This window comes from Epinephelus lanceolatus, chromosome 1 (assembly GCF_041903045.1).
Source record: "Epinephelus lanceolatus isolate andai-2023 chromosome 1, ASM4190304v1, whole genome shotgun sequence".
Taxonomy (NCBI): Eukaryota; Metazoa; Chordata; class Actinopteri; order Perciformes; family Serranidae; genus Epinephelus; species Epinephelus lanceolatus.
In genome coordinates this window covers 32,018,821-32,042,832 of record NC_135734.1, presented here as the reverse complement: position 1 = coordinate 32,042,832, position 24,012 = coordinate 32,018,821, and the positions used below count along the sequence as shown (strand labels likewise).

At 40.1% G+C, this 24,012-nt stretch overlaps 1 protein-coding gene across 1 annotated transcript in view; it reads left to right on the top strand.

Moving 5' to 3' along the window:
- atg7 (ATG7 autophagy related 7 homolog (S. cerevisiae)) overlaps window positions 1–24,012 on the top strand; it is a 123,764-nt gene that overhangs the window by 36,428 nt on the left and 63,324 nt on the right. Inside the window, exons 13-17 of the mRNA XM_033627368.2 lie at window positions 512–706; window positions 3,585–3,830; window positions 9,974–10,089; window positions 13,341–13,416; window positions 22,843–22,923. Of these exons, the coding sequence (XP_033483259.2) occupies window positions 512–706; window positions 3,585–3,830; window positions 9,974–10,089; window positions 13,341–13,416; window positions 22,843–22,923 (714 nt within the window). The remainder of the gene's footprint in view (window positions 1–511; window positions 707–3,584; window positions 3,831–9,973; window positions 10,090–13,340; window positions 13,417–22,842; window positions 22,924–24,012) is intronic.

The window sequence follows — 24,012 nt, the reverse complement described above, 5'->3', positions numbered from 1 at the left end:
GAGAGCCGAACGCAGACTGGCCTTGGGTCAGCTGTTGCGATGATTTGATGACACGTTCCACAGAGGGACTGTTGTGTGACTACATCTAATATGCCCTCACTTACGTCTAGACTAGTGAGTCACTCAGCATTAAGCACACACACACACACACACACACACACACACACATAAAATGAAAAACATATTCGATTTAAGTTTTCAGCCTCTGGATTCTCACACAGCAGCTGATCAGATCTTGAAGTTCTGGAAATGTGTTGAAACATACTTTTAATTTTTATGATTTTTCTGAGACCAGACCAGTGCGAGTCCCACACTGCAAAATAAAATATGGAACAAGCAAACCATTGGCACTCCTCAAAGTGATCTGTTGTAGTTATGTTCTTGACCAGTCTCAATGTCTTATCTTACCTTATCTTAAATTTCATCGAGTATTCAGCCTCAGATGCAGGTTACTGTATGTTTGTTTTTCAGCTGTGTCTCTCTGCCTCTCTGTCTCTGTCTCCTCCTGCAGAATGCAGAGGGTTACAACATGAGCATCCCCATGCCCGGTCACCCGGTGAATTTCTCTCAGGCCACTCTCTCCCAGGCCCAGAGGGATGTGGAGCAGCTGGAGAAGCTCATTTCAGAACATGATGTGGTCTTCTTGCTAATGGATACAAGGGAGAGCCGCTGGCTGCCGACAGTGATAGCTGCCAGCAAGAGGAAGGTAGGACAAACACAGCAGCCACAGTGTCTCAGTGACAGCGGGGCTGGGGTCATTAAAGCTTGTTTTTCTTTTCACACAGTGTGAGACGACACATCTGTTGCATCCTATGGCAGTATCAAAGCTCAGAGACAGGACACACAGAGTTCAAACAAGGTTATACAATTAAATGGCCGAGCAGACAACACAGAGACTGAGACTGCCAACAAAAAATAATAGAATCAAATTGATAGAAAGAACACAACTAGGTTGATAAACACAGCATGTAGAAAAAACACCTCACTGGCAGATGAACAGGATATAAGTGTGAGTGTTGCACGCCACAGGTCTAGATTAGGGATGCACCGAAATGAAAATTTGTGGCCGAAGCCGAATAAAATTAAACGCTTGGCCAAATCCCAAATACCGAATGCCGTTGTTTAGTTTTTCATTAGTTTTTGCAGATGAACCCTCTCCAGATTAGTGTTGTCATGGTACCAAAATTGGATCCCACTGTACGATACCAATGAAAGTATCACGGTTCTGAGTAGTATCATGATACCACAGTGAAAATGAGGCAGATGTGCCTTTTGTCATTTATAAAAAGATAAATCACTTTTCTATAATACATCAATGATATTTCAATGGAATAAATTACTTATTGACTTATTCATACTTCAAAAACAGCATCAACAGTGATGAACATAGGGGGGGGGGATCAAAATAAAATAAATAAATAAAATGAAAATCAACCAGCCACCCTCCTCCCCTTACAAGTCCCTTCATAAGTAAAGAACAGTCCCTGAAGTGCGGTGAGGTTTGTGGACCGTGAACGGCTCGTTTCTCCTCTGACACGTCACATACCTGTGTGCCGCCACGGCTCGGCTGTCCAGGTGCTTCTGGGCAGTCATGACACCAACGAAAGAGGACATTATTGGAGCCGGAATTCTCAGTCGCCGGTAAGCCTTATCTTGTGCCACGAAGCACTATGGCTGCCGTATTGCTGCTGCTGGTTGAAATCTGTACTCGCACAGCGTGCTGAATGATTTATTTTGCTCGCACAAAACTATTTTTAGTCGCAAATGCGAGTGCGTTGACGGACGGAGTAAAATATCGCCACACTGCCGACATTTTACTCCGTCCGTCACCGCACGCTGTTTGATTGTGTTATCAAAACACGTATTATTCGGCTTTGCTTTTCACTTATTCCACTGAATACCGAATGTGTGTGTTTTTTTTTTTTTTTCCAATATTCGGCTATACATATATATATATATATATATATTCAGTTACCAAATATTTGGTGCATCCCTAGTCTAGATGATACTTAAGGCCCTGACACACCAAGTTAATAGTCAGCCTTTGGTCAATGTCAATGTTGTCAGCTTTTTTAAGCCAATAACATCATGTATGCAGAGGTCTCAGGATTTTTTAATAAAGGAGCTGTAATTCACCCACTTAGAATAATACTTACTTCTCCATGTAGTTGGTGAATCTTCAAGCGAGCCCCTCGTGGGCTGCCAGGATACCCAAAACCTGCACTTATATGTTGTTAGTAAATAATGAATCAAATAACAATATGTGATGTGTAGGTAGACGTTTCAACTGATGAATGCACATTGACTTTTTGCACATCTGTGAAGCTTTTTAGCCTGTTTTAGCACCTTGTTTTGGTTGGCACATTTACTGTATGGTAAAGAACAAAGCTTTTGATTAACTGGTCCATCTATGTCCCAGACCTCACCTATGGTCATGAGCTATGGGTAGTGACAGAAAGAATGAGATCCCAGATACAAGTGGTCAAAATAAGTTTCTTCTGAAGAGTGTCTGGTCTTAGCCTTAGAGATAGGGTGAGGAGCTCGGACATCCAGAGGGAGCTCGGAGTAGAGCCGCTGCTCCTTCGTGTCGAAAGGGCTCAGTTGAGGTGGTTCGGGCATCTGACCAGGATGCCTCCTGGGTGCCTCCTGTTCGAGGTGTTCTGGGCACATCCCACTGGTAAGAGGCTCCGGGGCAGACCCAGAACACGCCGGCACTATCCACTACGCTACCAACGCCCCACAAAACCACTTTTTAAGAGAGTTCTTTTGTTGCACCAGACAACTGTCTGTAACATTGCATTGTGATCACAAATATACACATAAAGAACATACATGTTATACATAATTTTGAGGGTGGTATAAAGGTTAATTAAAGGCATCAGGACTGAGGCTTTCAGCGGATCTGTTTGCTCTGAGGATCCAGTGGACCGACACTCACACTGTGGCAGGAGACATTTATGACTTTGTAACATTACTCTTGTTTTACTTACTTTATGCCGGAACTTGGAATTTGGAAACCATTTGATTTGTCTGCCTGGAAATTGAAACAGCTCGATAATGTTGGCCAAATTTTCTGTTTACCAGTCAGAATTCTATTAGTTGCCAGGCAACGTTAGATTATCGTACATTGTGTCATTTATTTGTAATGCCTCCAGTGATATCACTGATGCAACTCAACAGTATTGCCATATGCAGTTAAGTGTTTTTTAGACTGCTGATTAGGTTTTCTTCATGTCCTGCTCAACTGAGAGGCAATTTAGAGCGGTTTGAGACTTCACTGGAAATTGGACAATTTATTTCTATTGCCTCTCCAAAGGTCTGGGTGCTTTCAACATTGTAAAGAGCCTATTAATGTTTTAGGTCATTGCTTTGACTCAACCCTCTGCAACCTTTTTGTTTGTGTAAAACAAACCATTTAGTTAATTAGATTTGGTTGAAATGTGCTCTGTGTGTGTTTTCAGGAGAAGTATCCCTAATCAAGCCAAAGCTATTTTAGATCTGTCATTGCCACTGCTTTGTAAAAAAAAAAAAAAAAAACCTTTTGTTACCATGACTCACAAGAGTTGTTGTCTTTCACTCCCCAGCTTGTGGTTAACGCCGCTCTAGGCTTTGACACATTTGTTGTGATGCGCCACGGCCTGAAGAAACCGCCTGTCAGTCAGAGTGTTTCTGCAGGGGCAGACTCCTCCACGTCCTGTTCTTCTGCTTCCTCTTCATCCTCCACGCCAGCCAGCTCTGCGCCCACCGTCCCAGGATCCTCTCTGTTCTCCAACATCCCAGGACACAAGCTGGGCTGCTACTTCTGCAACGATGTTGTGGCACCGGGAGATGTGAGGAAAACGCACAAATACAGTAACAAGCATGCACTCATCTCATTAACTCATGTAATGCACTTAGAACTAAAAGGGCACTCGGAGAGAACAGACCTCTGCCATATCCAAATGTTCTATCTCGCAGTGTTAATGAAAGTGAAAAATGATTTTACACGCCACATGGTTAAATCTGCTCCAAGGTTGAATGGGTTCGTCCTTCCATGCGCCCTTCCATCAAGTTTCATGAAAATGGGGTCAGTAGTTCTTTTCATAATTCTGCTGACAGTCAGAAAACAAAATGAACTGAAAAACAAAACCTTGGCAGAGGTAATAAACAAACAGATTGCATAAGTGCCTAGAGTTGGTTCATGTTCTCACGGCAGCATTTACAAGCGGACCAGATAAAATGCCTTCAGCGAGAAACCTGCTCTTGATTGGTCAGAATTTCCATGTGTGAAAAATCCAGGAAGTTAACCAAACGTTGAAGAAGAGTACGCTTGCAAGATAAATGTGACACTTTCTAATGTCACAATGGAGGGACAACTACGCAGGTTGATTTTAGCGCTGGTCATCGTGGACTATATTGCTGTCATTGTTCATTTTAGTCAAACCATACAGTTTGAAAACGAGGCGCGGCTCCAACTAGAAAACAATGTTTTGATGCATTGGATGTGCTGAATGTGCATATTAAGACAGTACAGGAGGAGGTGCACATTAATAATCTTCCAGGACTGTAACATGCTCATGTTTAACCCAAACAATGAGTAATGCGACGGATCGAGGTCGGAACACGTTCTCACCACAAACAAACCGCACCAGAGTTTGTTTGTAACCGGACCGAGACCACCTCTTCAAGAAGGTCTCGGTCCGGTTGTTTTGGTGCGCAGCCAAGTGCGATTGCTGTGTTCACACCTGCCCAAACGAACCGCATTTAGGGTCAAACAAGCTTGAGTTCGATTGAACCAAACAGGGCAGGTGTGAAAGCACCCTTAACGACCCTACGGACAATTAAAACTCAACTCTGCAGCTCCCTCAGCTCTGTGGAGATTTTTTTGTCTGTGTTCGATTGTTTTGGATTTTCAGCTAAACAACCTTGTCTGCAGTCACAGCAGGCAGCTGTTTTCATCAAAAAAGCCTATATAAACTAACTGAACATTACCTGAGCAGCGCCAAATGGTTTGCAGATGAAGTTAGCTACTAGCAGGTGAAAACAGTGGAGCGTTCAGCAGCTAAAGAGTCACATATGTTTCTCAGCAGTTGGTGGAGACCAAAACAGTCAGTCTGCTATAAAGAGAGAGAGTATTAAACTTTCATTTGTCAGTTTTTCCAGAAACACGACTCCAAATAAATGCGGCATTGGAACAAAGTAATCAATGTTATTCACTCCACCTGGCAGTGGTTTTAATGTTTTGGCTGATCAGTGTATGTCAGTGTCATATTTAAAGCTAGTTCTTCTGCCCCCAAATCATCGAAAAATTCATCAAAATATTGTTGGTTTAAATTGCACAATTTAAGTGATTATTTTCAAATTTCCTTGGAATAAAGTTTTTATTTTTCTTATGATTAGATGCAAAAAGGGTGGTTTTTTAAAACGCTGTTATCCATGATGTAAACAAGAACTGGGTGACATGCCTTACACGACAGTTCCTTTTTTCATTCTTCCTGTGTTCATTTTTTGTACCCTTGACACTCTTTGTTTCTGTCTTTGGTCTTTTTCTCTGTGGTGACCTTTTGATATGAGAATTTCATGAAAGCAAGTCATCAGCTATTGAAGGCCACAGCCAGTTGTTGGAAACTGTGCTATTCAGCTCTGACTTCTCCTGTAAATGCCAAACTGCTTCAGCCCGCTGTTACAGGTTAAAGTAGTGTTAACAGTTGAATCAGAGGCACAGCCGGCTATCTTTTATGTTGAGTTTGCTGAGTGAATAAATGAATGAATAGAAAGTTTTAGATCATGTTATGAGGAAGTATCTTTTGTGTTGTTTTGTCTTTGGACCGAAGCAAAATGGTACAACATATTGTCAAACCCACATCATCTGTCACCACAGTGCTTTTGATCAGCTGTCATAACAAAGCAAAACATGCTGAGAAAGAAATTAATCTATAACGTTCTTTTTTTACGCCTCTGCACTGGCAACAGCTGTGTCTGAGGCATTATGTTTTCGGGTTGTCCGTCCGTCCGTCCTGTCTGTCTATTCTTGTGAATGCATTTTCTCAGCAACACTGTGATTGAATATCCTCAAATTTGTCACAAACATTTATGTGGACTTAATAATGAAGTGATTCAATTTTGGTGTTCAAAGGTCACTGTGACCTCACAAAACATGTTTTTGGCCATAACTCAAGAATTCATACACTTATTATGAGAGAATTTCAAATAAATGTCTAATAAGATAAAATAATAAGTGCCTTTACATGGACAGTTTAATTCCCTTTTCATTCGGAATGGAAGTTCATTCCTATTAAAAGTGATCCTGTAAACACCTAATTTGGAGTGAAAATGGCCAATGCGATTGAAAATTCATTTCGATGTAAGGTGCTGGAGTATTCCGTTTCTAATTCTGAATGAAAGAATTTCTCGCACTTGTATACACTCATTCCTCTTTAAGTTCATTCTGGTCTTTCTGCGCATGCTTGTTTCCTTGCCACTAACCGGTTTCCATTCGCCAAAGCATGGTCTTCTATCTCCCTTCTTCGCTCTTCTACCTCCCTTCTCCTCCTCAACAGATGAAGCATTAGCAGAACAAAGTTGTTGTCGTACTGCTGCTTCAAGAATTTAAGCAAAACAAGCCAGAAAAAGGCACTAAGAACGGTGGCGTCGAACAGCTTGTTATCCGGAGCGAGGACTACAGTGTTTTCTTTTTTTTTTTTTTTTTTTTTTTTGTTTGTTAAAGATTATTTTTGTGGGCTTTTTGCCTTTAATGACAGGACAGAGTGAAATGGGGAGACAAAGAGAGAGTGGGGACTGACATGCAGCAAAGGGCCGCGAGTCGGATTCGAACACGCGGCCGCTGCGGACCACAGTGTTTTCTTCCGGTAAACGTACATGTAACATCCGCCCCGCCCCCTATCCAATCAGAAACCTTCTCTGCCCCAAACCTTGCGCGGACCCAAATAAAGATGATTAAAAGGCAATTAAACTGATCTCCCATGTAAACCCTCATTCAGAATGAATATTTCCCATGTAAACTACCTGGAAAAACTTTAATTTCGAATGATTTCATTCAGATTTATTTCATTCTGGTATGAGAAGCCATCATGTAATCGTACCCATTGTACACCCAAAAGATTAAAGGTCAATGTCACTGTGACATCGTAATGTTTTCTGGTCATTACTCAGTGCCATAACCTCAGAAGGGTAGACATTTGGTCAGATACTGAATCTGTGACAATAATTTTGGGTGTCTCAGCTTGATAATATGCTCATGGCATAGATCTTCTGTGCTGCCATGTTGAAGATGTGTGTGAAGCATCCATGTTTTTTAGAACATGTAGTTTCTTTGCAGCAACATCCATATTCGAAGCATCGTCAACTGTCATGACTACAACTGTTCTGTCATGCTTAGGGATGGGTACCGAACTCCGGTATTGAACGAGCCCCGGGGCTACATTCTTCAAGACCACGGTATTGATAAGCTCTGACCTTAACGGTTCTGCTATCAGTACTGGAGTTGTGTTTTTTTTTTTTTTTTTTTTTTTTTTACAAGATAAACGTTATCTTGCACATTTATCTCACCAACTCCGTCAATTATCCGTCATTGTATCATAATTTTTGCTATTCTCCCTGAAGACGAGAGATCTGTCTAGCTCACCCTGGCTGCCTGCTGTGTGTGAGTGGAGAGCAGGGGGCGGGGCTGTTGTTCCAGTGACACACACACACACACACACACACACAGCGCATACACTAACTCAAGCTCGTAGCTTACCTTTTGATAGATAACGATGGCGGAGAGAGCCAAATGGTCAAAAGTGTGGCTTTACATTACAAGAGTTTATGCAGACACAGCGCATTGTCACAAGTGTGACAAATGTTTTGCATGTAAGGGCGGCAGCACTAGTAATTTGTCAAAACACCTTGCGAAAGTGCATCATATTCAGACAGAAAGATGTACAAGGTTTGACTGCCCTAGCACAGCTAGTTCATCTACGTCCAGTCCAGATTTGTAACATTATGCTAGCAGCCAACACGTGGAGTTAATAACCATTAGCTATTTTGCGACCCTATTTACTAAATAGGGTTTCCGGCACAAGATAACGGCTTACCGACGACGGAGAAGCCTGGCTCCAAGTCCAATATTTTCCTCTTTGTTGGTGTCATGACTGTCCAGAAGTACGTGAACAGCCGAGCTGTGGCGGCACACAGGTATGTGACGTGTCAGTGGCGAAACGAGCTGTTCACATTACTCTTTGTGGCAGGTAACGGTCCACAAACCTCAGCACACTTAAGGGACTGTTCTTTACTTGTCAGGGGAGGAGGGTGGCTGGTTGATTTTTATTTTGTTTATTTATTTTATTTCGATCCCCCCCCTATGTTAATCACTCATTGATGCTGTTTTTGAAGTATGAATAAGTCAATAAGTAATTTATTCCACTGAAATATCATTGATGTATTATAGAAAAGTTATTTATCTTTTTATAAATGACAAAAGGCACATCTGCCTCATTTTTGCTGTGGTATTATGATACTACTCAGAACCGTGATACTTTCACTGGTATCGTACCGTGGGTCCCAGTTTTGGTACCGTGACAACACACTTATTTTATGTATTTTACATTTCAAGTTGTAAAAAGTAAAATGTTTTGTTAAAAAACTATTTTGTTGCATAATGAGAATCGAGAAAATAAAGCAATTTATGTTCTTAATTTGTTTTTTTCTTCCTCAAAAAGTATCGATAAGAGTACCGTTAAAATACCGGATCGATAAGCAGTATCGATAAGAGTAGTAGTACCGTTAAAATCTTAACGATACCCATCCCTAGTCATGCTCCTCTGGTAGTCCACCACCAGCTCACTGGTTGTGCTGATGTTGAGATTTAAGTGATTGCTGTTGCACCATGTGACAAAGCTCTCTGTCACTCCTCTGTACTCGTGTAAAAGTAGTCTCTCAGTGAGGACGACATGTTTCTCGCTGGAAATTATATCGTGATAACTTCCATTTCACCAAAAACTACACTTTATACCTTACATTAAATTTGTTTAAAGTCTTTACTGCAGACTGTACATTATATGAGACCAGACAGACATGGATGTGAACTGCACCTTGACTGATTGCTGCAGCCGTACAGCAGTTACGTGGTCTAATTTATTTAACTGTTATGCTCACACTTAAGTGGTGTAGCTCTGTGACCCTTGGTTTGTTGATCCATCTATCCATTTGTCACTTGGTTGATTCATCCGTTGGTCCAGACCACTATTAGATGAATTGCCACGCACTTCAGTACATACCCTGATGGCTCCATTTACGTAAACGCATGGCATTATAAAAAGGCTACTTAACTGAAAGGACTCCCACACAAGCCATTGGCTCACAGACGGTCTGCGATCGAGACATTTAGCCGATAATTGCTCTCTCAGCCGAAGTCACTTTGCAGGTTTGGTGGTTACTGTTAGTAAACACAGTCGTCGGCAAAAGTGAAAGTAAAAGCCAACCACAGACTCACCCTTATTTGGTGTTTCGCCTCGCTGTTTTTCCTTTTTTTTGAGCTGTGTCTCCTTGATGCCTGCTGCTTACTGGCACCTGGTCGCTATCTTTTTATAAAGCTCCAATCTCAGTTGAGTGCTGCGGGGGTACACACCTATAAATGTCCTGAACACAGAAAATAACAGAAAGTAAGAAATTACAGGCAGAGGGCAGAGTTTCTGCTGATAAATACACTGCCACACACTTCTAGTCGGTCGCAAGGGATGATTGAGAGGAATTACTCCTGTATGAGTCTGTACATTGTTTTTTAGGAAAATCCTGCGGAGTATATCTTACAGAAAGATTTTAGCCTTCCAAAACACATTTGATTGGTTTTGTCTTGGTGTTCATCTTCTGTTCTTTCCTTCTTTCAGAAGAAACTCTTTCAGGATTATGGGAATGAACCTGATGTCAGTGCTCTCCACACTGTGTATCGCCAGTTGTTCACTGTATGTTGTTGCTGTTGTTTTGTCATGAACAGTCAACCCGGGATCGGACTCTGGATCAGCAGTGCACAGTCAGCAGGCCCGGCCTGGCCATGATTGCTGGAGCCCTGGCTGTGGAGATGATGGTGTCCATTCTGCAACACAGTGAAGGGCAAGTACAGCAGACTTTTTCATTATTATCACTCTAGCATTTACAGTGGTAGTTATAATAGTATAATTGATCTGGCCATATATTCATAATGTGGAGTCTTGAGTTGTTGTAAGTACTGTACATTGCCTCAATTCAGCGACTAATACAGAAGGAAAGGTAAGAGAGGGTAATTACAGACTGTATAAAACAAATAAAATAATTGCTTTTTTATTAGGCCTGTCATGATAATGACGTTATCAACTTATCAGTGTCAGCAAAACTGATTGAGGTCATGTCCATGTGTCATACAGTATTGCCCTTGGGTTTACATGTGTGTTTATTTACATAGAAATGTCGCCAACATTGTAGCCAACACGATGTCAGAATACAGCAGGTTTTTCCCAAACATTATAAGGCTTGTGCAATGCCTAAGTGTGTTTTCACAGCAACTCAACTGAATAATCAGTGAAAAAAATATGCCAACGCAAGCTTTTCAGGGCTGTGCCCAACTCAGAAATTTGTCAGCGGAACTGGATTTGTCAGTTCAATACGAATATTCAACTCTATGTACCATTATTTTAATTAGACTTTGAGAGTTTGAGCGGGGTTCTGCAGGATGTTCAAGATGACAGTGACTTTCACGTAATATAGTAAACAAGCCAACCAAGTCCTCTGAGCTTATGTGTGCTAACTGCGCTAACATGGATTTTTTATTGAAATAAAAGCCAGAGACGGTTTCCTATTAAGCTGCTGTGAGCTGTAAATTCACCACTTCTAAACAAAAGGCGCAGGATAATGTTACCTCCTCTGTCTCATTCTGTCTCATTGTCTCATTCAGACTCACACTGGGTCAGTGTCCACAGCTGCCTGTAATGTAGAGCTGCGTGACAGAGGAGTGTTCACAGTGCACACTGACTGACAAAAAATAAAACAACTGCTCAACTTGAGGAATCTCAGTCGACTGAGTCTCCACATCTGACTCAAATCATCATTAACTGTCACGGAGCAGCCCTACTGTTTTGCCGTCATTTGTGGTTGAATTCAAAGTTAATTGCTCTCTGAAAGGGTACTTCAATATTATGCTATTATCATTATATCAGTGGCATAAAATGGTATTAAAATGACAATGATATTGTTAATTGCACTCAACAAAAGCATTTATTGTGACAGGCCTAAGTCTTATGTCTAAACGCTCAAATGCTTTACAGAGATCTAAAGTAAAGGTCTGAGGATGCACAGAAACATACCGTAAAACTTGAATTAATAGCCGGTGCTATTATTTGCTTAAATCAATTAAATCATCAGGCCTGTATTTGGGACAGGACTTTAATTCCTTTCACACAAAACTGTTTCTCATCAAAGACAGGAAATACAATCAAATTGTTGATTTAAACCAGTATGAATATTACTTGTTTGAAATTAGGTGTTAGATAATATGTCAATTATGAATCATTCCTTTGATCTAGCTCCGAAAGACAGCACATCAGAGAGAGAGAGGGAGTTGTGTCACTCTATGATTTTGGCAACCGGCACACCGACACACCACTCTATCCTGTTCAAACAATACTCACAACTTGGATATATTTTTATGAAAAAACCTTTTGATTCCTTTGATCTGAGGACCCTTAAGGACTTAAGGATAATGAATCACTGACAGGGTAATCAAGGAATGGACACATAATTTGAGGTAGCCAACAATCCAATTTTATACATCCAAAAAACTTCTACAAAAAACATGAAATGCTTGGCAACCAGACCAGGCATCTAATTGAGACAGGCCTTTATTTGTAAAAATGTGTAGCCACACCAGGCTAGTGAAAGGGACTGGGCATTTAACTGGGACTAGAAGTTTAATTGAAGTTTCATGACCTTGTGATTTTTTTGAAAATGTAAATGATGCCGTTTTAATCCAATAAAAGATCCTTGCTAACACGTGGAGTTCTGCAAGGTCAGACACTGAACTACCTCACTGAACCGCCCTGATCACCAGTACTGTAGGTGGTTGACCTTCTCTTGTCAGAGCTTTATGCTGGTACCTCGCTCCAGGCATGAAACTGAAGGAGACTGTGTCTTTGAGCTTGTGGCTCCTAAACTTTCAGTAAGCTTAACTTGCTTACTTTTGCTTTTTGATGGAGCAGCACTGCAGCTGAGGTCTTACTGCACCGCAGGTAGTATCTGTAATTTGCTTGTAGCACAGCTCCCTGAGTTTACTTGAGCCCAAAAACTTCTGTTCACTTTAGAAGCTTTGTGGCATTTCATAATCCACCTCTCACTTTTATGCTTCAAAAGCTTTAACACTGTAATTCAGTCAGCTCTCAAGTTCACTTGGCAATCTGTACTGGTTCCATATTTTCAGTGTTTTTTTTTCCCCTAACACTGATGGGGATGTTTTCATGCCTATTAAGTGTGCACAGATGTGTCTTTGTGGCAGTGTAATTGTGTGTGCCTGATTCGGTGAAAGTCAGACTAAAGTGGCCGCTTGCTGGGCCTGATAAGACAGCCATTTTCTCTCAGAGTGTTTTGAGATGTTATAAGCTGTTACAGAGCTGCTCTGCCTATCTTGGATAAAAAGCTTAGAAAGCAAAGAGAGAAGGAGACTTTTGTGAACACGCCGTACCTCGTCGGTTGTGTAACTACCTCCTCTACAACAAGATCTCGCTCTTTTGCATCTGCCCTTTCTGTGTCCTTGTTTTCTTCTTCATATCTGTGCTTGTTCCTTTCTTTTTTAACCCCATTTCCTCCATCTCTTTATGCCCTTTAAGGTCGTCTCTGCAGCATTCACACGAACAGCTATGGGCTTTAGAAAACTGTCACATAAGGATTATTGTTGCAGCAGTTTGACAGACATGTCTTACTTCGCAAAACCACTCTGAGCTCAGTGTGAGACCTACACTGATATTTTCGTTATTGTTATCCATGGAGAGTCAAATCTTTTAGACGTGGCTAGATTTACTGACTAGTAGATCCAATGGAAAATGTAATACTTCACAGTTTTCTGACATTAAATATAGGTTTGCTGGAGCCATATATAATAAAATAAATCAGCATGCATTAGGTCACATGTTAGGCTCATACATGATTTATAATGTGTCATATTTTGGGATGTTTATGGAGATTTACTGCCTTTTCTCTATCTTTCAGTCCAATGTAAATGAAATTTTTGAAGGCATGGCAGAAAAGTTGTTACACAAGTTTTACACGTATATAAAAAGGAAATCGGAAAAAGAAGGTGTCAAAGATATAATTTTCTCCCTCTCTGTCTCCATCCTCAGAGGCTATGCGGTGGCCAGCAGCAGTGACGACAGGATGAATGAACCTCCCACCTCTCTGGGTCTAGTGCCGCATCAGGTCAGACACAATGCTCACATCCATTAAAACTCACTCACATGCATCCATGTGTGCGCGCACCCGTTCACCTCCACCTGTCAGTGTTCTCCAGTGTATGCCTATGTTAGCATATCTATGCATAATTATAAGCCTGAAATTCTGTAATGACCTCTTTCTTTCTGTTCTTGTATACTTGACTGAAGGGGTTTCTATAGAAACAAACGCAGCTTTGTCATGGCAGAACACTGCTCTGTAATGCGTGTGTGTGTGTGTGTGTGTGTGTGTGTGTGTGTGTGTGAGTTCAGACTTAAGGGTACATTATTGAGGACACACCAACTAACTGTGGTTGCATGACAAGGAGTGAGGCTTAGGTTTATGAACTTACTGATAAGGTAAAAGCTCACAGGCAGCGAGTGTAATTTAGTACAGAATCTTCCCTGGTCACTTTATTAGGTACACCCATGCAAGTGAATGCAATCCAAAACAACAGATCTGCTACAAATTCCACGTTTATAAACATACTGCTCTGATGGTGTTTCACAACATTATTATCTTTGTAAAAGTACATTTACTGGCCGGGCTGTCGTATTGGATTACATAAGGTTTTACTGGTATACCTATTTAAGTGGTCACTAAGTGTATATGTGCATTTGATTTACTCAGGCTACATTTGTACTAGTATTTTTTTTCGCATTACAGTGCATTACTATTGTTCTGTTTACGCCTAGCATCATCATTTTTTCAGCATTTTGAAACCCCTAAAACAGTGACCTTTGAAAATGCTGCTGATCCCGTTTTAGTTTGAAAGCTCCGGGGTCGCGTTTTAGTCTGGACCAGCAAAATCATAGACTTTTGATAACGGTGATGTGGACACCCGTGTTCACTTCCTGATTGGTGTTATCAGTCACAACATGTCAGGTCAAAACTTTAAAGCTATATCTACATATTTTTGTCATTTTATCCTTCTTGTGTGGGTACTTTTTTCCCATTGCCATGTCTTCCTCCAGCAATGGGTGATGCTCACAGTACCTCTCTGATATGTTGCCATATTTGCTTTGCAGCAACTCCCAATCTGTTTTCTGCCACTTTCGACTGCCTTACTCTCAAAATACTTTATGTCAGTGGTTCCCAACTGGTCCAGCCACAGGGTCCAGATTTCTCCTTAGTCATTAGGTCAAGGTCCACATAGTGTACTATATTTAGCGTAGTACTTTCGTTAGGCCATGTCGTCAAACTCATTAGCTGTCTCTGTAAAGTGGCTATCTATTACTCACTGAACAACAGGAAACAGCACTTCAAAATAAAAGCTTGTGCTGGAAATTTACTGTACTTCAAAAATACAGTGTGTGTGTTTTTTTTTTTTACAAACTTGACACGTTTGTAAGTCACTTGCAGTCCCTTCAGCCAGATGGGAACCACTGCTTTCAGTAATAGTCCAGCTTCGATGTTGGTCAAAGCAAAGAAATCTCTGGTCTTACTTTTCACCATCTCTGTGGCATTCTAAGCAACCAAGTAGACAATCATGTGAGATGTGTCTTCAAGTGTGATAGTATGGACAGAGATTATTTCTAAAAGGGTGCTAAAATGCTTGTGTGTAGGCAGATTGTTTTGAGTTTAAAACATTGTTTTAAAATGAAACGTGTTAATGTGGATAGCCTCATTTTGTAAAACAGTTGTCAGAGGCCTTAACAAACAAAAAGATGAAAACAGTGGCCTTATAGACCAGTGGCTACAATCCAATGCACTTAAGTAATAACAGCAAACTAAAGTAATTTCAAACAATTAATCCCGTTCCCACATAGATAAATGACCACATAAAGCAATAGCATTATTTTACTGCATGCATCTCATCCTTCTCTAGTGGACACTGAAAGTTCCAGAGTGATGCTGAGTAGGTCTGCAAGATTATGGCCAAAATGATAATCAGGATTATTTTGATCAGTATTGAAATCACAATAATTTCTCACCATTATGCATTATTTTTGGGAAAAAAATATTTTATTGCACTTTTAAAGAAACAGGGCACTGCTCTCACTTTGATGTTGTGCTGCATTTCTGCTAATATTTATTAAAATAAAACTTAAAATGAGGTTCTTCACCCGTCATGTAGCTGCCACTATTTATTTTTCTATTTTTTTTTTTTTACTTTGGCCACAATACTGTGATGCGCACCAGTGTCACTGTCATGGATGTCTCAGTTGACGCTGGAGAAGGATGGGGATTAACGGTAACAGTACAGTAACGTTAGCAACATTATTCTTCTCTGCCTTCATGCATTCATTACACTGCAACGTTTTTCCAAGTGGTTTAACAAGTTAGTTATGTTGCTACACATCGCAGACACAAGTCTCATGCAGTCTTTGCATTTGATTTGTTCTCTCCTAAATTCGGAATACTTCTAAACAATGCATGAAGACGGTTGATTGTCGCTTTGCCCATCTGCAATCATGACATTTAGGAAAATTTTTCACAGGCTGCTGCAGGGTGCACGTGTAGTGGCATGACAGCTCTTCAGAAGTGGAGTGCTTGATTTTAATATTCAGCAGAGTTTTTTATGAGCGGAGCACACATTTTAAACATCTACATTACAGTCAATCATGTTAATTTAGAGGTGCCATATTGTGAAAAGTCAGATTGCTGTGTCTTTTAAAAAAATAAAGTAGGTATAGGTGCTATATGGATAACTGTGAAAGTATCAAAACACTCAGCCCACAGAGAAATGCACACAGTTCGTATTCAGAAAATGTGGTGTTAGAGCCGTCAGGATTTCTGTGAATTTGTGATGTCATAACTACAACTGAAACTTTTATAAAGGTAGAAAAAAACGGAGCATTTCAGACAGAGGGTGATTACAGGTACATTCAGACAGACATGAGAAAAATAAAGTGGTTTTTGGAAATTAAAGCTTGTAAACTTGTTCTAGTAAAAACCCAAACACAAGTATGAACCTGAATATGAGCATTATATGGAACCAAAACTGTAGGAGCCAAAATCATGATTAATATTTGATTAACTGCGCAGCCCTAAGGCTGTATTGCCGCTGCTTTTTTTTTTTTTTTATCAATAACTGGAACAGACAAGAGTGTACATCCTGAGGTTGCACAACCACAATGACATATATAAGGTAACAAGTGGTTAAAAGGTTCATATTACAAAACCATGAAGTATTCATCTTGATGTTACTGGAGGATAATAAGATGTTCTGGCCTTGATTACATGTTGAGCTTTCAGCATCGGGATGGTATGTATGTATGCTGTATATTGTTTTACTTATGCTGTGCAAAAATATAGAGGTCAGCTTTTGTTACTTTGGTGTTATGTACGCTGAATAAACAGAACAAAACTTGCAAGACCTCAGTTGTTTGTGTGGCAACTTCTGTGGTGCATTTGAAGCTGCACTCAGCAGTGATGCTTTCTTAGACTGCGTTGTGTTTGAATTTATTGCCGATATTTTGTCTGCCTCATGTGAACAGAATATTACCTCAGCATCAAATGTGCTCAATAAAACACCACTGAAAATGTAATTGAAGTACAATGAGTACATTCACTCAAACACGGTACTTATAAAAGTACTTGTGAACAAAGTGTATGACTTTACACATCTACTCCATGACTCCATTATTTTACTTGAAACAAAGGGTTTTTTTACAGTGTGGTATTGCTGCATATACATAAAAAAGGCTTTGAATACTTGCTCCAGGGCCAAGACAGACTTTTCAGTGAGAGGCCATCAGCTTAAAGGGGACCTTTTATCCTCTTTTCTGATTTCATACTTGTATTTTAGGTTTACATGCTCTAATGTTCCAAAAACTGAAACACCTGTATTCACCGTGTCCGATGCAACCGAGGCTGAAACACCAAAAAAAATCTCTGTAACTAGCAGGGCGTCTGCAGGTCCTTCAAAAAAACCTTAAAATGTCTGATACTCAACTTTTTTTTAGGCCTTAAAGGTCATTAAACAGGCTTAAATTTGAATTTGTGAAGTCTTAATTGCCACAAACATTTGATCTAATTTTATTTATCAGTCTTTTTATTGCTTTTTGTCAACATGAGTCAAGCTCTTGAGCATAAACATCATTTCTGATGTTACAAACCTTTAAATACTATAAATTGTCCTAAATTTGGTTGTTTTGAACAACCAACATTTGAACTGTTTTCCCCTCTGTTGAGGTGGGTTGTAAATGTGCTCTGTCCTGTCTTGGGGCCCACTTCATCTATAGCATTAACATCCTTCAGCTACAGTTTATAGGCAGCTTAGACCTTCATTTTCCACAGTCACAGCATGTCTTGTTGTTTTCTCCACTGCTTTGTTCGTTGTCTGAAGTTCCATCTGTGGTTATTTTTACACAGTCAAAGTTACAGATTTTCCTGAATCCATCCATCGTTAACACTTCAGACTCATTATTATTAGCAAAATTAAAACAAGCCTAAGTGAACCCCAGTAATGCCACCCAGTGCCACATTCTGATTGTCTGTTGTACTCACCAGTTGAAAGGGCAAATTAAAGCATATTAACACAAAGTTAGTGATGTGATATGTAAAAAAAAGTGGCTCTGAAAATAGAGCTTTTCACATTGTCTGACCAAAAACATGAATCTCGTTAACTGTAAGAGGAAGACATTTTATGATTTGAACCGTAGCTATGCATGTTTCTGTGTATTATCTGTTATAATGAATCTTATTCTGTCTTTTATGATTGAGCAACAACAGTAGAAACGGGCCAAGGATAAAGCCCTGTGGCTCACCATGACAGCCCATAACTAGATATGAAGTGCTGCTGTTGTGGGTGAACAAAGTAAATTCAATTTCATAGGTCAAGGAGCGCTGAAGTTGAGGTCAGACCACATAAAGCTGGAAGCAGTGGTTATTCAGATTTTTACTGTGAGAAGTCTCAGATCTCAATAAACATGATATGTAGTGATAGTCAGTGAGTTGGCTCGTTAATACTTCCTGAGGGACTGTGGAGAAGAAAGGGGAGTTCATTCCTGTGTGTGCCCTTTGTTAGCCATTTTTCGTGGACTGACCTTTGGCTGAGGTTTTTGCGTGTAACTCTATTTATTTTTGTAGAGAGATAAAGGCTATAGACAGTATTGTGAATGGCTGCTGTGTGCGTCTATTTTTATAAATCCTTTCTGCAAAACTCTGGATGGAGATGAGATTGGATTTATAAATTAAGTGACTCATTTAAAGGTTAATTGGCCTGCACGTTTCTTTCACTAATCTTAGTTTGGTTTGACTAAAGAAAAAAATCAATCCAAACATTAGTGTGAATAGCAGTGTGACGTCAGAGGCGTGACACTCATTTTCCAGTGTTTACCAAGGACCACAAACACACACAAAAAATCATAATATTTAAGCCCTATCAAAAGCATTGATAAATGGTACAACATCAGTTTGAAAAAGTCTGTATTTAGATTAATATATTTACAGGAATGCTGCTTTGTTCACAAAACCTTTTCAAAGCATTATAATTCAAATAATGATTATACATTCTGGACCGAGGGCTCAACAAACAGACGAAGAGTAGATAATCTGCAGCTCTCCAAGCTGTGCCCTTTTGCTTACTGACTCTTATCACATCCTCAAGTATCTCACCACCTCCATTTGCATCATCATCAGTATTCATCACCCTGAGAATCTGAATTTCTGCCATTTGCTCGACACCTCCGCCGCTCGTGGTATTTCAACCAAGTAATTCGGAGAAAAGTGGCATGCAAATGTGTTATTGTATGTGTGTGTGTGTGTGTTTGTGTAGGGACAGAGACAGAGAGGGGGTGAAGGCGAGAGAATATGATAATTATGACCAGAGAAATGCAGGGCAGATAATATGCAAGAGGATGTTAATGCCTGGATGTCTGTGTGCGTGTGAGTGTGTCCAGTTTTGCCTCTTCCTCCAGCTGTCTACTGCTGATACATCACATTGCAGATCAGTAGTTTGGAGCTGCAGGCGTCTTTTCTGTGGTGCCACAGTGACAACCTGTGGTGGTTTACAGAAAGTACATGAAATATGTTTTATGAACAAGTGTCTGAATAAGAGCATGCAAATACAGGATTTTTGGGGGACATTTTTGAGAGCTATCACCCTTTTTCTTTTGTAAATGTACCTTTAGATTTTGATCCTGACAACTGTTGTGTACTCCTGACACTTTTCAAGCTCCATCCCCAAAACTCACAAAGCACTGTTTTCGGTAGTGTCCGACCACTCAAAGCATTTTTACACTACATCTCAAATTTCACTTGCATCAGTTTAAATATTCATACACACTCAAAATATGGGCAGAATTTATCTTGACCGAGGATACTTAGACACGCAGAATGAAGGAGCCAGTTGATCATCTGATAAGTTGACTACCTGTCCTACCTTCTGTGCCACAGCTGCCAACATACTTGTCCCTAACTCAAGTCAAATTGAGTCATTTTTATTCATATAGCCCATATGACAAATCACATGTTCATGATAAAACAAAGTAAAAAAGTGCTTAACATGTCAATAATAAAAACAACCAAGACATGAAAACAACAACTTAGTATATGAAAACTGAGGAAATCAAAGACAAATTAAATTAACTTAAACCTCAAGTAAAATCAGGAAAGCCTCTCTGATAAAAGTTTTAAAAAGGGACTTAACCCATCAACATCACTTTTCCTGTGCTTCGTTCAAATGCCTCCACAAGTATTTAAACCTTTCAAATCTGAGCAAATTGATTTGATTTCTTTTGAAAACACAGGGGAAAAGGCAATGAGCACCTTGGCAAGAACTGTTCCACAAACTGAAAGAAATCTTTAGCTTTGGGAAAAATTTTTTTTTGACCCTTTAAAACCTGAATAAATGACTTTATTTTTTCTTTCTTTCTTTTTGTTGTGACGAGAGTGATAACACATATAGAGGCTGTTGTGCACAGATGTAAATACAGGTGTGCCTTGAGATTTTGGCTTGCCCTTTGGTGTCCCTTGGGCACAAAAGTTTGAAAACCACTGCACTAGAGACTTTTAGTAACTAGTAGTTAGTTTGTAATTAAAACAACTACTGAAATTTGTTGCACCACGACTGCTTGGGGCATAACCTAACTAATATGTAGGACATGAAGTCATAGTGGCTTTAGAGATCCAAGGTCATGGTTACTGTGGTCGGTGAGTTTAATCCTGTGACATTTAATTATTTACACCTATTCGTGGAGAATGTGCAACTTTTCAGTTGTTACTTAGAGTAATGTTGTAACTTATCTCCATAGGACAGCTGCTTTTTATTTAATAATGCATAAATTACAACTTAGTAATAACTTGTTATAACTAGGTTGTTTGAATTTACACACAGGTGATTTTGCTTTTAAATGTCACAAGTCTGACATACAGTGCCTCAACTATCATTTTCTTCTTTATACTTAGCTGCAAAATTAAGGACAACAATGAGAAGAAGCAAGGTTACTTTGTAGTATCAAGGATAATGGGTCCTTCATGTCCATGATCATACTTTAAGATCACAAAGGTCCTTATGATCCATGACTTTGATTTCTGGAAATCCAGGGTATTTTAAGGAGGGAGAATTCCTCCACTCATTCATGAGCTATCGTCCACTCTGTATGTCTTAATACAGAGGGGGATAAAACAAAATTCAACAAACAAAATAAACATAAATAAAAGATCACTTCAAAGTCAAATAAGATTTTTCCCCAATATTTTTCACATTTTTAGTCTCAGAGAAAAAGTCAGTTTTTCCATAACATAAATTTCCTTAGCTGTTTCTATCCATTCAGAGGTTGTTGGAGACTCTTTACTCAGTCATTTCCTGGTTATTGCTTTTTTACAACCTGCTCATTGTATTTGTAATAAATATATGTCCTGCTTTATTAGCTTAGCTGGCACATTTCCCAAATACATTACACCGAAGTTAAAATCCAGCTCTGAGCTCATTATTGATGTGATCTCTATAACCACATCTACCAAGTAAGAAGAAACTTAAGGACACTCCCAAAAATATGAAAATGACCAGCAGACATGTTACCACACATTCTCCAGCACTGACCATGTTCAGGTTTGTGCTTTGTGATTTTTTTTTTATTTTGGGACTTTTGGGACTGGTTGAATAATTACAGCTGGAATCACATTTTATTTATACACACATACATACATACATACATACATACATACATACCTGGATTTCTTAACTCAGTATATACTGTCTGTAAAGGCTGTGCAGTTTTAGAGCTACTAGTCTTTTAAGTCCACCTCACTTGCCCACACTCACCCATTGGTCTGATTTACTCATCCTCTCACCCCTCCATTTGTTATATCGCCTACTGGACATGTTTGCTCTGCCAGGCGTCCTCTTACCTTTGTGATAAATAAGTACAGCCTCGACTGCCTTTAATCTTTCAGTCTTTTAAACATCCTTGAATGTGCCATTTTACTTGAAACAATCAGCACACAGATGAGAAGATATAAAGGACATGGAAAAAACTGAGACAAATAGCAAAATGAAACGAGCCTCCGGCTGAGTTGCAGAGTTAGTACACCATAACCAGATAACTGTAGGTTACCACACAGGCTGTGCTAGTGCCAACTTGGAGCCATGAAGAGTAATTAAAATAGGGGTGCATGAAGTCATCATGGAGTCAATGCACCCAAATATCTCAGCCAAGACACGAAAGCTTTTAATTTCCGCCCCTGTCCACGTGATGTGCATTATGCAGTACTTTATCCACAAGTGTTCAAAATATTTGTCAGTTTTATCATCAGATAATTACAGCCAGGAAGAAATTTCATGGTCTGGACTACGTGCGTCACCAGAAAACATAATGGGCGAAGCTTTTATCAAAAAAAAAAACAGGATGATGTGGGTGTAAGAGAGGAGGAGGGGGAGCGATGAAAGGAATATATTGGTGACGGGTGGTGTTTCGCCAAAGAGTTGTTGGTGTGTGTGTGTACATGTGTGGAGGGTTCTCTAGACAGTAATCAAGGTAATTAGCCATAATGACTGGACCCATGAATAGGAGTGAAAGCTTTCAGCAGTGCAATGTGAAAATGTTTCACTGGAAAATACTGTAGCACATCTGACACCAGAGGGCGCTTTCTGCATGATTTTAAAATGTAGAAGACATAAAGTCAAACTGCTTCCAAATTTTCAAGCCTCACATTTAATGTTTACTACTTCACTACTTACTCATTACTTTTGCTTACAAAGAAAAAATGTTTCAAGGGTACAATCTTCTCTCAAACTGAATACTTGCTGTTCAATAGGTGCTTTTCATGAACATATACTGTGTATTTCTCTCCCTTTGATCTTTCTCTGGTCAAGGACCTTTTTTGTGTTCACATAATTTAAGTTTTTAGCATTTATGAGTGATTTGAATGTGGTTTTGAAAGGAGCGTTCCCCCTTTGAGTGCTGTTATGCAATTTTGCACCTCAGTTTTGTGTCAGTTTTTGATGTTTTGGTCTCTCTCCCATAGATCCGAGGCTTTCTTTCGAGGTTCGACAATGTCCTGCCTGCAAGCCTGGCCTTTGACAAATGCACAGCCTGCTCACCCATCGTAAGTAGCACATATTGTAGCTAAATACTTCAAATTATATGTTTTTTGACAGTATATGAAAGACTGACACGTTGATGCAGAAAGGCAGCTTCTGATTTACTTATCAGATTAGCCTCTGTTACTATGTACCAACACTGTGTTGAAACACAAATTGCAGCCTTAGCAGAAATAAGGGGATTCCCATCTCTCCCATTCCCACATTGTTAAGTCAGTGGAGCTGTGTTGAAATGTTGCTCCTTGAGGAATACTGAAGACGCAAACACACACACACACACACACACACACACACACACACACACAGAAAAGCTGGTAAAACCATATGGTAACAATCAGGCAGCAGTTGCTCATTGATGTCAGTGACTGTCGTATGACTGGAATTAGCTCCCACCACTGCAGTGTGGGTGTGTTTGTGCATGTAAAGATGGGCTGCTGAGGGGTCCACACATCCCAAATCAGCCAAGCTGGGTGGGAGAAATTGCCTTCGTGTCTATTTACCGCGCCACCATTAGTCTACAGCAAACTGACCAATCATTACCCCAGGTGGCCCAGTGGTTAGCAGCGTCCAGCGATGTGATTGGCTGGTGTACATTAGTGTAAAGCCAGTGAGAAAGTAAAAAAAAATGTGAAAGCAAGAGGGGTGGGGGGGATAAAGAGAGGAAGTGCAGGGCTGAAGAAAGGGTGTTGTGATGAGTGGCGGGCTGGTTCTCTCCCTCTTTCTCCCCTGATCTCAATGCAGCCTTTGTGTCTATAAAGAGGTCATAAAGCCCCAGATCTATCACTTTCATGTGAAGACAGAGTGAGAGAGAGACACACAGAAGGAGAAACCAAGAGGCAGAGAGGGGGAGGGAGCTGGCCAGCTTGTACTCTAAAAGTTTAAAGTTTTTCTCCACCTACGCTGCTCCTGGAAAAAAAAGAAAAAAGTATGAAGTTCCACCCCATCTTATGGTGTCATGTTTCTGCCTGTGTGACTGATGAGATTATTCGGTCTGAGCGGAGGGTTCATAAGGTTTGATAGGGACCGGGATAAAGCCTGTGTAGTCGGGAACAATGAACAACATGAGTTAGGAAAGACGATCCTTTGCTGAGGCA